Raw genomic sequence first — 14,812 nt, forward strand, 5'->3', positions numbered from 1 at the left:
CAGGGGTCATTCATCTGCACCTCTACCAGCATCATATACATCATCAGCTGCTCAGAGAGCCTCTCTGCTGTCTACGTTGGCACGACGGAGCCATCCCTCTATGTAAGAATGAATGAATACTGATCTGACACTAGGTCTGGAAAGACATGCAAGTCTATGGCAGGACACTTCAACCTCCTTTAACATTCTATCACTGACCTCAAATACCTGTTCTTGAACATAATACTTCAAAAAACAACTTGCAAAACAAGAGAAACAATTCTTCCTAAAACTGATGAGGCCTCACCTGGAGTAACGTATCCTGTTTTGGGCTTCACACTTCAAGGAAGATGTGGACAGTTTGTAACAAGACCAGTGCAGAGCAACAACAATGATTTGTTGCTGAAAAGCACAACTTATGAGGAAAGTCTGAAAGAGCTAAGGCTATTCAGTCTAGAAAAGAAAAGACTGAAGCGGGTTTTGATAATAGTCTTCAAATACCTGAAGGTTGTGTATAGAGTCCATGGCCATAGAGGGAGGACTAGAATCAATGGCCTCAAGCTCCAGCAGGGGAAATTTTGGTTAGAGATTAGGAGGAACTTTCTAACTATGAAAGTAGTGAAGCATTGGAACAAGCTAACTAAAGCAGTAGTGCTCAACTTTTTTGCCTGATGGGTCAGACTGGCAGTACCCAGTCCATCCATGGACCAGATCCAGCTGGTGTTCCTGATACAGCACCTGGACAGGCACAGCAGACACTATATGGCCACATGGAAGAGGGCGGGGAGGCAAGTCAGCCCCAAGGCAGCCTGCAAGAGAAAGGAGCTTGCCCCAGCCCTGTGGAGAGGGAAAGGGATGTGGCCTGGCTCTGCGAGGGGGGGTAAAGGCAGCACATCCCAGCCCCAATGGGAGGCAGGCCCCAACCTGCCCTACAGAGAAGAAAGGGGGCAAAGCCCAGCCTTAACCCAGAAGTGAGGGGGATGGTCCAGCTTGTAGGGGAAGGGGGTCACAACCTGGCCTGCCCCAACCAGCCACGCAGAGTTTAGGCCTTGGGGATTTAGGGGTGGGGAGGGCTGTATTAATGGCCACTGCTCCCCCACCATCAAATTTCCTGACCCATGGGGAGCCCCACAGGCCAGATGCAATAGCTCCACAGGCTGCATTTAGCCTAGGGGAGCACCCCGACCTATAAAAATCATGGAACCTCCATCCTTTGAAGTTTTCAAGTTCAGATTAAACAGACACTTGGCTGAGATGGTTTAGTCAGGGATGATCCTGCCTTGAACAGGGGACTGAACTAGATGACGTTGTGAGGTCGCTTCCAGCTCTACTTTCCAATGATCCTATGAACCTGAACATAAAACTGTGGAACAAGAAATCATTCACAGACTAGACTGTGTTAAGTATGATCTAAATAGTGACTACAGATTCTTATCCCAATACCTGGATCACCTTTTTGTAGTCCCTTTGTCTCTATAGGTTTATTACTTATTTGCCTCTCCCAGCACTGCTTCCCCTGTTGCCCCCATCCCCGTTGCCCTCCCTTCCCCATCTTTATCAACTACAAAGAATGAACTGAATACAAGCCTGTTATTTGCATGCCCTTTCACAGCATCTGATAAACCTGGGCTCACCAAAGCTTATATACCTCCAATTTAGTCTATAAAGGTGCATCTCTACCCTGCCTGCATTAATAGACTGCCTAAAAAGCTAAAGGTTAAAAATATTGGAATGGCACAAATATTTTCCCCTTTACAGCAGTGAGCCCATTGTAAATTCAGACCTAATAAACGCTCAAGACCTTTGTTTGAAGGGATGTCACCAACTTGTAGTACCAAGAGAAACCAGAGAAAAAAGAATACTTCAAACTCTGATGTGCAGATACAGTACACCTTGAATCTTCTGACAGTAAGAATAGCCTGAAGGACATCTCAAGACCTGAACTTATGCAATTTTGCATTGCTGACATAACATGGAAGAGAAAGACATTAGCTGGCTGCAGCCAGGGCTGGGATACACCCATGCTGTTGCTGGGACTTAAGCCAAAGGTTCCTGGCTAGTGGGTCTTGCCCCTCTGCTGAGGGTCAGACCAATTGCCATATTTGGGGTCAGGAAGGAATTTTACCCCATGACCAGACTGGTTGGGACTGTGGGGGCAGTTGCCTTCCTCTGTAGTAAGTGGTGTGGCCCTCTTCCTGGGATACCTTTAATATATATTAACTACCTTTTACAGCAGCATATTGGCCATTGTGATCCCCTTAGCTTTACCTGTGGCAGGTTAAGGTGTTATGTCCCATGTTGGGTTAGGCTGCATAGTTTTGCTAAGAGGTTAGACAATAGATTTGTACAGGATGTTTTGGATAGGGATGATCCCGTCTCAGGCAGGAGGCTGGACCAGATGATCTCTGGGGGTCCATTCCAGCCCTACTTCCCTATGATTCTGTGATTTTCTGTGTAGCCCCAGTTAGACTGAGTAGACTGAACTTGATTTTTACGTTGAGGAATAAGAAGTCCATAACAAATAGACACTGAGAACTGGAATAGAAGAAATGCAAATAACTAAAAATAAAAATATAACTAGAACGAAGGAACTGGCATATGAAGAAAAGGAGAAGAGCTAAAGAGCTGAATATATGCCTAGTTTGCTGGCAGGAAATAAAACTCTCTCTACATGTTTGATAAGCATGACCATCGAAAGAAGACAGGAGCACAAATAACAGGAGTTATATGGGACATAATCAAGCAAAAGTACATTTGGGTTGAATATTAGGAAAAAATGGCAACGAGAGGACAAGTGTCCCAAAGGGAATGACAGAAACCATATTATCTGGGACTTTAAAATCTGGATAAAATCCTGATGTGGCAGAGACCTGGGAAACATGGTCCTCTGGGTCTTTACCACAGTTAATTTCCAAGAGTCTATGAAATTTTAAATCTTAAAAAACACAATTTTCTCCAGATGCTTTAACATGATCAAAGAAAAAAGTCTCACCTAGCTTAGACAAAGCATTTTTAACAGCAGAACTAGAAAGCACATGTCTACCTGGATGTATATACTGGTTTTAAATCTTTTAGTAGATTCTCCCTCCCAAATACAGGATATGACTTTCCATATATACCATTTGCTATAAAATTGCCACAGTCACAGTTATACAGGATTTAGAAAGCAGTATCTGTTGCAGATATCAAAAAACCTAGTAAATACAATGAACACAGGAAACTGTTACCAGGACTAACAGACCTTTTGGCTGACATAAAAACTAGTGTAAAAAATTCTATCTTTTATCACAGTCTCCCAAGTCGCTTCGGTTTTTAGACCATCACCATCCATGCTAGGTATTATGTCCATTTCAGATATGGGTAACTTGAGGCCAAGATAACTGAAGTGCATTGTGTGAAACAACAACAACAAACCCAAGGGGGGGAAAAACTCAAGTGATGACAGCTCTCAGTTATGTATGCCAAAGACAGAACTTGTTCTCTGGCTATGCTTATATTATTGAAGATATTTATGAAACAAGGAGATAAAAAAAATTTAAAAACTGGTTGAGAAGCACAGAAAAGGGATGGGGATGGGATAAATTACTATTGGAGAAGAATTAAATGGAAGGGAAATAAATTATTTTCAAACAAAAAAACAAAATTCAGAAGTAAAAAGTTTCTGACAGTGTTGCACGAGAAGTATTAATAGTAACATGTTTCTATGTGAGAAAATTCTCTCCATTAAACTGTCAGTAGGACTTTACAGAAATTGATGTATATAAGAAAACTACTTGACCGATTCAGTTTCTTACTATTTTTTAAATAAAGGAAAACATCTAGCTCTTATGAAAGCTTCATTCCTGTTTAACTGGGGGGGGTTTCTTGTCCTGAAGTTTATTTAGTAAAGCCAAATGACTTTCCAGCTAAAAAAAGAGGACAGGCAATACTTCATTGCATTAAAAAACTGCTTGGATTTTAGATTTTAAACATGTTGCCTGTAGTTTGTTAGGTTCAATTTTCAAGCATTGAAATTTCAACCATTTTTTCTCAGAATAAAGCTAAGAAATTGGGCAAATTGTTTCAAACAATTTTAGGGCAACTGGATCCAATATAAATATTTCCACAATCTTAGGCAAACCATTCATGCCTTTTACCAATATAAATATTTGCACAATCTTAGGCAAACCATTCATGCTTTTTACCAAAAGCAAAAGCCTAAAATTAACTTGTTCAGAAATATGAGTTGTGAAATTACAAAAATATTTCTCTTCTATACAAACTGCCTTTCTTATTATGTTAACTTATCTAAAATATTCACAGCCCTGAAAAGGTATGGAGTTTAAGAAAAACCAATATGCTGTTGAATGTGCAAAGAAAGAATGCAAATTAGAAACCTGGTGTGTAAAAAACAACATGTATTAAAACTGCCCATAAGTAATCTCATTGTAGGCATCAACAAAGCATATATTTTTTTCTTCTTCTACTCAATAAAAACTAGTTACCACAGCAACTGCCACATCACATGATAAAAATGGTTCAAGACCAAAAAAAAGCAAGTGAAAGATTGCACTTGGTGACAGAAAAGCTGCAGATTTTAAAAATATCTTAAGTGTCAATTTTCTTCTTTGCCACTTTCCCCTTACCAACACTAGCACTGGGAAGTACATCAAAAATGGTTACAGCTAGCACTTTGCAGAGGATGTTCTGGGTAACTTCCAGCTGTGACCAGGTTATCAGTCCCCCTCCAGTACATGCAGAAATGAGTGCTCACTGCAGTAAGCTGCTCTCTAGATGCAGTTAGCAGGGCCTCTTCCCCTGACCCCACACCTCTGTGCATGAAAATAACAACAGAATCAAGTGATTCTTCTCTTACTCTTTATACCAGGAAGTATTGTGTATAATAAAACAGAACTACATTCAGCTATATTGTTTTCAAAGAATTCCAGCTCTACAACAAATTCCAGCATTGCAAAATTACAGTTTTCACATAACTAAAGACAAGTTATTTCAACAGAACAGGGATCCTTTTCTCTTCATGTTTTCCCTCTCAGATTTCCTTCCCCAAAATATAATTGTTTAATTATGTCCTTCAGAAGTAATTTGAGAAACCATTGCCTGAGACTGAAACTTTATATCCAAGTACTCAGCCATCTCATGTACCTTTCTGGAATTAAAATTCCTTTGACTTTCTCCGAGTCTAAAAAGTTCATCTGACAGAACATATATTTTTTCTCACCTTGCAAGCATTTTTAACTGATAAAAAAAGAAAGTTTGCTCATGCAGAAGTTATCTGTCAAGAATTCATATTTTTTTCTAATTTGAATAAATCCTAAAAAATATTTTTCCTTTTGATAAAATAAAAAATAATCTTTAATGTGGATGCATATAATATTCTACTGGGTTTTTTTCTTTCTTTATTTGTCCTTTAACTAGTTGCAATGAAAAAGAACATGTTCTTCACTTTTCACAATAACCTATACTTTCATCTTCAGTCATGATAGACAGGGTTGAATTTCTTGTCGTTCCGTTTATAAAGCATCCCTTGTAATAAATATTGTTCAACTGGTTAAAATAGAAGTCAAAAATACAAAATAAAATTAACAATAGTCCCAGAATCTATGAATTGTCTAATAAGTATAAACAGTTGTGAACTTAATGTTGATCCTCTCAGATAAAAAAAAATAATTCCTCTCTCCTCTCAAAGCCCCAGAAGCAACACCTCCTACTGTTACAGTTTACTAAGCATTAGAGAGAGCTATTTTCACTTTCAGACATGGACTTCAGACACAAAAGCAAAATAGCAACAGACAGAAGCATAAATATTGTTGCCTCTCTCTCTTCTAAAGTAGTGAACACAATAACTCTTTAGCAAGACTGCTAAAATTACCCGTAAGACATTCTGTTTAATCCATTTTAATCTCTGATTTTGCAGAAACTCATTAGTGCTAATATTTCAGTTTTCATCCTTAAAAGAAAGCAAGTGGGACATTTTGAGATGAGCACAGCCATACTTCTTTCTAAAGTGCGTGCGCTTTCAACATCATCCATACAGTGTTTGGAACTGAATACTTACCCATGGCATTCATGTTTTATGAAGGAATACACTTCTGCTCTCTCTGTGAAAAAATACACTTTTTCTTTTTCCTATCAAGGAAAGCCATAGCTATTTTGTGGTCTGTATTATGCCCATATAGATGTCCACATATATACATACACATCACAAAATAGGCATGTATTAGATATGTGTAAATATACACACACACCCCGCAAAAAATAGCAAAGCTATAGCTTTCCTTGACAGGGAAAAAAAAGTGTATTTCTTCATCTATATCTATATAGATGCATAGCTCTGAAAAAGCTATGGTCACAGCTTTATAACGCTGCATAGCTCTGTAGGTCTCCATATAGCCATGGATCTACAAAGATGAAGAAACATACTTTGCTCTCTATAGACATGCAAAAAACCAAAACAAAAGAGCCATTACAAACGCAAAACTGGTCTTAGAAAAATAAGCGCGTGTTGTCCTTGGGGATGCCAATCCTCCCAGGAAGCACATCTTTGTGGTTTGAAGGCACATGAAACAAATCCTTCTCTTCAGAAAGAAGGAGAGAGGTGCTCGGAGGGGGGCAGGTGGGGATGGGGGTAGGACTCCCACCCTTCTCCCCCGCCCCGGCCTGACAGGCCCCTGCAGCACGGACACCTTCACGGCCCCAACCCAAGGGCGGCGACCGAAACTTGTGCGGGAGCAGCGGCCGGCTCCTTAGCGGGGATCTGGGCGCTGTCCGGCATTTCAGCCCTACCTAAGGAGCCGCCCGAGCGGGGCGCTACGAACGTCGCGGGCTCCTCAAAACGCCGATGGCGGCGGAGGCTGGGGCGCGGCGGCGGAGACCGAGGGCGGTCGGGGCTGCAGGCAGGGGGAGGCAGATGCCGGGCGCCCTTACCTGACAGGAGGCGCCGGAGACGCCGGCGGGGCAGGCGCAGCTGTAGGCGGCGGCGGGCGGCTGGGCCAGGGCCGGGGCGCGGCGGGGCGCAGCGGCGCGGGCGGGCGCGGGCGAGCAGGTGCCGTTGTTGCGGCAGGGCTGGCTGCGGCACGGGTCGGGCTCGGGGCCGGGGCCGGGGCCGGGCAGGCAGGCGCGGCGCTGCGCCAGGCTGAGCAGCAGCAGCAGCAGCGGCGCGGCGCGGGGCATGGCGGCGGCGGCCGGGTCGGGTCGGATCCGCTGCGCTGCGGGCACCGGCAAGGCGAAGGCAGCAGCGGCTCCTCGCCTCCTCCTGCCTCCGGGTCCCCGGCAACGCGCGGGCGGGGCCTGGGGCGGGGCCGCTGCCGCTGCCGCGGCCACCACCTCGCTCGGCTGCCGCCGGGGGCGCCCCCAGCCCGGCTCGGCTCGGCTCTGCTCGGCCCGGCGGGCTGCTCCAGCCCCCGCCCTCACAGGGCGCCGGGGACCGCGGAAGGGACGGGGCTGCGTTCACACCCCCCCGCCGCTTCCTTCGTCCTCCCCGCTGGTCTGGGGAGAAGGAAGCCCCCGCTCCGTGGCACAGGGCGAGAGGCAGCCCCCACCGGAACTGGACGGCAGGCTAGAAATGCACCTTTATAAACTAAAAGATGGATGGACGGCACCCGCTTTTGAGCCCCAGACCACTGCATCAGACCGCAAGGGCGGCTGGAGGGGATCCGCCCTCTACCCTTGTGGCATTTCCCCCTCCCCCATTGGCCGCAGAGGCAGCTGTAACCCAGGCCTCACCCCAGCCCCCGGCTGTGCCGCGACCAGCCGCCCCAGTTTTCTCGTAGACGTCTTCTAACGCTTGGCACTTCTCAATCCCCTGACAAGGATGGCAGGAATAGAGATGCCTACAAGGGAAGCTTACCTTAAACAGGACTGGAAACATGGCCCGGATATGGGATTTATAACTTCTAGTGCCGAGAGGGGGTTCAACCGCTGGCCCAGCAGCCAAATGCATGAGTGAGCCTAGGAATCTGGACCACGGGGATCCCCACATGTTGGGATGTTTGGTGGCAAGGGAGCAGGGGGAGCAGTGCCACCCCTCCCCATTGCCAAAGCCGGTGGGGCAGGGCAGAGCTGGGCCGCAACCCTCCCCCTCTTCCACCCAGCCAGGTTGGGGCAAGATCACGCTGCCTCCCCTGTGCAAATGGTTTGGCACCTGGTTCTGCTATCTCCCCTCATGAAGCCAGCTTATGCCCTCTTCCCTTCCCCTGGCCAGGTTGGGGCTGAGCCCTGCCTCCTTCCTTCTGTGGAGTCAGGCCATGCCCCTTCCTGCCAAGAGGCCAGGGTGGGACTGGATCAAACCCCTATTCACCACACAGCTGGATCAGGGCTAGGCTGCCCCTCCAGCCAGATGCAGCACCTCCCCACCCCCGCAAGGGATCAGGCACTACCCGTTCAGGCTAGAGCCAGAAAGGTTGAGTACCACTGTCTTAGAAAAACAATATCAGTTTATTTCCTTTGGTACTTCGCAACTTTCTTTTATTCTTATTTCTACTACACTGTAAATGTGTGGCATAGGTAATGTCACTATCTCCCTCTGCTGGTCCTGCTTGCACATTTTCTTATTCACTTAAATTGGTCTTTCCATTCCAATGAATGTCACAAATAATGCTGGGTCCTAGTCCATCTGATATGTTTAAGTACCATGATAATACTAGTAATACTACTACTAAAAAGTACAATATCATGTATTCCCCTCTGTAGTTATCCTATCACTTTGTCCTGAGAGCAGTGTTTTTGGGTACTGTCTGTAATCCTTCCATCTACACTAGTGCTCTTGTGAAATCTTTGGGAAATCACAGGATCATAGGGTTTGGAGGGAACCACAATAGTCATCAAGTCCAACCCCCAAAGTAATAAGGCCAGATAGTACCAGCATGCAAATACAAGAGTATTTTAAATACTGTATCTCAGCCAGGGTGCTGGAGCAAATACTAGGTTTCTTAAGCAGCTGGAGCACCCTAGGGTGCCTCAAGATCTTTTAAAGGGTATTGCAAGGTATGAGGAGATAAATGCAGGCTCAGGCTTGTCCCTGCCTGGGCACTGCCTCACTCTCGCTGTCTGCAAAGAGATGCAACTGTAATAAACTAGTTTTTTTTACATTGTATACCATTCAATTCAGAAAAGTTACGGAGGGGTGTCTTGGTCAGATAAGGAGTGCTTCAAGTCCAAAAAGGTTGAGAACCACAGCTGTAGCTGTAGAATCCCTTACAGTAATATGTATATCCAAATTTTTCTCTATTACTTTACACCAGGATTTCTGGTACAGCAGTGTACTATTCTCTAAGGTTATGTTTTTAATATGTACATTGTCTACCAAAGTTTCTTTATCAACACAATTCATTGAAACATAAGGATTGCTTTATCATAAGGGTGTCAAATTCATCTGTTTGGTGTCCTGGATATGACCGAAAACTGCACCCTACTGTGGCTTGAGGTCACTATGGTAGCTGCTCATGGTAGAGCAGCCCCTCGAAAGTGCCACCAGGGCCAAACCCCAGAAAAGGGCAAGTCTGGGGTGCTCTAATACCCCAGCTCCTGCTGCCTTGCAGATTACGCCTTGGCAGAGAATGGCTAGAAGAGCTGACCCTAAAATAAAAATAAGGGCAGAGCCAGACTGTAGACCAGAGTGAACAGCTACACCTGGCTCCCTCTGGGAAGTTTTCTCTGGTGGATCAGGCAGCTGAGAAGATATGCTTATCTCCCCGGCTGTGAAGGCAGACATTAAGAGCTGTGTGGACAGTGTAGGCCATCAGTTCAGGTGCAGCAGGACCTAACAGCCATCCACTGCATCCAGATATGCCTCCAGATATCTCGACACTGTCATGCCACTGGATTCAGACAGGCCTAGATGAGACAGAGTGATTTTCCCTCACTTAAATGCAACTCATGCGGAAGTCATGACTAGGGCCCTGAGAAAATTGTGATTTTGTGAACTGCGTGGATACTGTGAAATTAGCCCCACACCGCAATTGTTAAGGGTCATGAGCCTGTGCCAGAAAAAAAAAAAAATGCGAAAACACAGGTTTCCCTTTGCAGGCTGGCAGCATTCCAGCCTGCAAGGGGAAACCCAGGCTTTTGCAGCCTTCCAGCCTGCAAGGGGCTGCTGGGGGCATGCCAGGATGCATGTATAGGGAGCAGGGGGGAGCGGGGTTTGGAGGGCCAGGGCATGGGGACTCTCAGTGGGGAAGGCAGTGTGTGTATGCCTGCCATAGGCAGTGGAAGGCCAGGCCTAACAGGGCTTAGCCTCTCAAAACTTTTTGTGGTGACCAGCAACAGCAGCAATGTATAGCTGCTCCTCCACTGCAGCACATGCTGGCCCCGCAACAGCCCCACGGGAGGGATCAGGCAGGGCTCAGCACCCCCCCCCAATAATATTTTCCCCCATTGCTTATGGTGCCTGCCACACATGCACCAGTAAAGCATCATTTTTCACAGAATATTCATGAAACTACTGGGACCCATTTGCCAAGATCAGCGGTAGCTCCATGAATATTCTGTGAAAACAATACTTTACCCATACATGTGCCACAAATTTTCTACAAGAATCAATGGTTCTCTCAGGGCCCTCAGGCCATGGGAAGTGCAGAACAATGGACTGACCACAGGCTCAAAGCCTCCAAGTTGAATATCCAGATACATCATTGTAGATGACCGCAAGGCAAAAATAACACCCAAAACACCTCAATGTCTTCACATTGAAACAGGCATTTGTTGAAGAACTGCATAGCCAACTAGTAACAATTGATGTAAACTCCAACATCAAGGAAAATTGGACCTCCTTCACAGACTCTGTATACTTGGCTGCATCCAGCACCCTCAGTCCCACCACACATAAACATCAATATTAGTTTAATGAAAGTGATATTGACACAGGGAGACTACTAAATGAGAAACATCAGCTCCATAAGGCCTGTTTAGAAGACAGCACTTCAAAATCTAAGAAGGCAGCCTTCAACAACATCAAGAAGATTGTTTAACTTAAACTCAGAGAGATGCAGAACTCGTGGGTGAGCAACAAGGCAGACGAGATTCAGTCCTATGCATACAGGAATGATATGAAGAACTGCTATGATGCTCTGAGGATAATTTATCAGCCACGGTCATCAGGAACATCTGCAGTACTAAGTGCTGATAGCACCATACTGTTCATTGACAAAGGAAAGATACTGCAAAGATGGGCAGAACACTTTAACAACATCCTCAGTCAACAATCATCAGTCAGCAAGGAGCAGGGATCCTGGTTTTCTCTGATTTAAAAAAAAAAAATCCCCAATTTTTGGATTTAAAAAAAAGTAACCCAACATCACTTTTTCCCCATGATTAAAATAAAATACCACTAATATTTTAATTACAGAAAAATGTGGATTCTGGGTTACTGTTTTTAATCCAAAAATTGGGGATTTTTTTTTTAAATCAGAGAAAACCAGGATCTCTGGTGAGGAGGCAATTGATCAACTGCCCTAGGTTGATCAAGGGATATTAACATAGCTAAACTGTTGTCAAATGGCAAAGTACCTGGGGCAGATGCTATACCAGCAGAGGTCTACAAGGCAAGAGGCTTGCACATGGCTCTGGAATTGATTGAATTCTTCCAGTCAATGTGGACCCAAGGAATTATACCCCAGGAGTACAAAGATGCATCCAGCATCCACTCGTACAAGTGGAAAACCAATAGACAATCCTACAGTAAGCATAGAGACATCTCCTTGCTGTCAATAGCTGGCAAAAGCCTCACCAGAATACTGCTGAATAGTCTTGTGCAACCCATTGAACAAGGGCTCCTGCCTGAGAATCAGTGTGGCTTCAGGAAAAATCAGGGAACCATAGACACGGTGTTCTTGGCAAATCATGACAAAATTTGGTTGATTACTCTTCACCTATCTTCGCAGGACATTTCATAGATTTCATAGACATTAGGGCTGGAAGGGAACTCGGGAAATCATCAAGTCCAGCCCCCTGCCCAAAGGGCAGGAAGTCAGCTGGGGTCATAGGATCCCAGCAAGATAAGCATCCAATTTACTCTTGAAGGTGTTCGATGTAGGTGCTTGAACCACCTCCGCTGGCAGACTGTTCCAGACCTTGGGGGCTCGGACAGTAAAAAAATTCTTCCTTATGTCCAGCCTGAAACGGTCTTGCAGGAGTTTGTGACCGTTCAACCTTGTCATCCCTTGGGGCGCTCTGGTGAACAAACGTTCCCCCAGATCCTGGTGGTCACCCCTGATAAACTTACAGGTGGCCATCAGATCACCCCTGAGCCTACGCTTTTCCAGGCTAAAGAGTCCTATGGCTCTCAGCCTGTCATCGTAAGATCTGTTTTCCTGACCTCTGATCATGCACGTGACTCTCCTCTGGACTCTCTCAAGCTTCTCCACATCCTTTTTGAATTGTGGACCCCAAAACTGGACGCAGTACTCCAGCTGCGGCCTCACCAAGGCCGAGTACAAGGGGAGAATGACGTCCCGGGATTTGCTCAAGAAGCATCTATGGATGCAAGCCAGCGTTTTGGTCGCTTTACTAGCCGCAGCATCGCATTGCAGGCTCATGTTCATCTTGTGGTCAATGATGACCCCCAGGTCTCTTTTTTCTGTAGTGCTATCCAACGTAGCACTGCCAAGCCTATCAGGATGCTGCAGGTTTTTCCTCCCAAGGTGGAGAACCTTGCATTTTTTCGTGTTAAACACCATGAGGTTCTCATCTGCCCATTTGCTGAGCTTGTCCAGGTCAGCTTGGATCACCCGCCTATCTTCTGGCGTGGATGCTTTGCCCCAAAGTTTGGTGTCATCGGCGAACTTGGCCAGTCCACTCCTGACTCCAATGTCCACATCATTAATGAAGATGTTGAACAGGATGGGTCCCAGGACAGAGCCTTGAGGGACCCCACTGGTCACAGGGCACCACAATGAGTGACTGCCATCAATTACAACCCTCTGGGTCCGACCACAGACCCAGTTTCCCAGCCAGCGGATCGTGGTGGAGCCAAGGCCACAACTGGCCAGTTTGGCCAAGAGGTGATCATGGGATACCAGATCAAAGGCTTTTCTGAAGTCAAGATATATGACATCAAATCTCTTCTCCCTTGTCCAGGTGATAGGTCACCTGGTCATAGAAGGAAATGAGATTGGTCAAACAAGACCTACCCGCAACAAACCCGTGCTGGCTATCCCTTAGGATGTTAGCCTGGGCCAGTCCCTCAAGGATGGCCTCCTTAATAAACTTTTCTAAGATCTTCCCCAGGATAGAAGTCAGGCTAATGGGCCTGTAGTTAGCCGGATCCACTCTCTTCCCTTTCTTGAAGATCGGCACCACATTGGCCTTCTTCCAGTCTTCGGGCACTACACCAGAGCGCCAGGAGTTTTCAAAGATCTGTGCCAGGGGCTGGGCTATGACGCTCGCCAGCTCCTTGAGTACCGTGGGGTGCAGATTGTCAGGGCCGGCTGGCTTGAAGGTATCCAACTTCTCAAGGTGTTCCTTCACGAGGTCAGCATTTATGGAGGGTAGGGGATCCCCATCACCCAGATCTCCCCGTCCCATAGCAGGCATGGGCGTCCCATGGGACTGATGAAAGACTGATGCAGAGTACCTATTTAATAGGCTGGCTTTTTCCTGGGCATCAGTTGTCAGTTGCCCCATCTGGTTTAGCAGGGGTCCAACGTTGCCCTTGCTTTTCTTCTGGCTCCCCACATATCTGAAAAAGGACTTTTTGTTGTCCTTGATGCTTGAAGCTAGTTGGAGTTCAGTTGCAGCCTTGGCTTTCCTGGTTTGCTCCTTGCAGGACCAGACCAGCGCAGAATAATCCTCCTTGGAGGTGAATCCCATCCTCCACCCTTTGTAGGCTTTCCTTTTTAGCCGCAGGAGGTCCGCTAGGTCCCTAGAGAGCCAGGAAGGCTGCTGTGCCTTCTTGCTGCCTTTCCTCCATGTTGGAATAGATTTAGCTTGTGCATTGAGGATCGCTTCCTTGAGAAGCAACCACTCTTCTTGAACTCCCATCTCCCTGGGGTCATGGTCCCTAAGGGCCTGACCGACAAGCCTCTTGAGCTCGTCAAAGTCGGCTTTTCTGAAGTCAAGGACTTCTGTGTTGCTGACTGACTTGCCAGCTTTACGGCGGATGGTGAAGGTGATCACCTCGTGGTTGCTGTCACCCAGCTTCCCATCGATCACTAGGTCACCGATTAGGTCGTCCCCCGTAGCCAGTACCAGGTCAAGCAGCGCTTTGCCTCTCGTTGGCCCATAGACTTCTTGAGTCAGGTAGAGGTCATCCACGCACGAGAGAAAGCTTTGCGACCGCTCAGATTTTTCTGAGTGATCTTCCCACGAGATGTCCGGGTAATTGAAGTCACCCGTGACAACCAAGGTCCTGGGGCAAGCGGCCTCAGTCAGTTCCCGGGCGAACTCCTGGTCAAGCTCAGGACTTTGAGTGGGAGGTCTGTAGTAGACTCCCACCGTTGTGTCCCCTGTGCCGTTTTTCCCATGAATTTTTACCCAGGGGGTCTCTAACTGTCCATGCCGGTCGCCAACATCAGCTTGCAGGGACATGTAGCTTTCCTTCACATAGAGAGCTACACCCCCGCCCCTTTTGTCAACACGATCCCTCCTGTACAGGGTATAGCCCTCTATACCCGTGGTCCAGACATTGTCATTTGCAGTTCACATCGATGATTAGAGCAATGCCAGAATTGCCAAAGCAAGCATGGCCTTCAGCAGACTATGTGCAAATGTGTGGGAGTGCAGAGGCATCAGTCAACAAACACAACTGACACTCTACAAAGCCACTGTGTTAGCAATTTTGATGTATGTATGCAAAACCTGGACAGTGCACAGACACCATGCTATGAAACTGAACCACTTT

The 14,812-nt window shown here is 46.4% G+C and overlaps 1 protein-coding gene across 2 annotated transcripts in view; it reads right to left on the reverse strand.

The window, feature by feature from the left end:
- DNER (delta/notch like EGF repeat containing) overlaps nucleotides 1-7,309 on the reverse strand; it is a 352,845-nt gene extending 345,536 nt beyond the window's left edge. The window contains exon 1 of one of the 2 annotated variants that reach the window (XM_090054479.1): nucleotides 6,904-7,309. In XM_090054479.1, coding sequence (XP_089910605.1) covers nucleotides 6,904-7,149 — 246 coding nt within the window. In that variant the 5' untranslated portion in view covers nucleotides 7,150-7,309. The remainder of the gene's footprint in view (nucleotides 1-6,903) is intronic. The other variant, XM_090054478.1, reaches the window with a different exon arrangement.
- Between the last annotated feature and the right edge of the window lie 7,503 nt (nucleotides 7,310-14,812).

Source organism: Crocodylus siamensis, chromosome 6, assembly GCF_052110815.1.
Source record: "Crocodylus siamensis isolate JL-2025a chromosome 6, ASM5211081v1, whole genome shotgun sequence".
In the NCBI taxonomy this organism is placed as follows: Eukaryota; Metazoa; Chordata; order Crocodylia; family Crocodylidae; genus Crocodylus; species Crocodylus siamensis.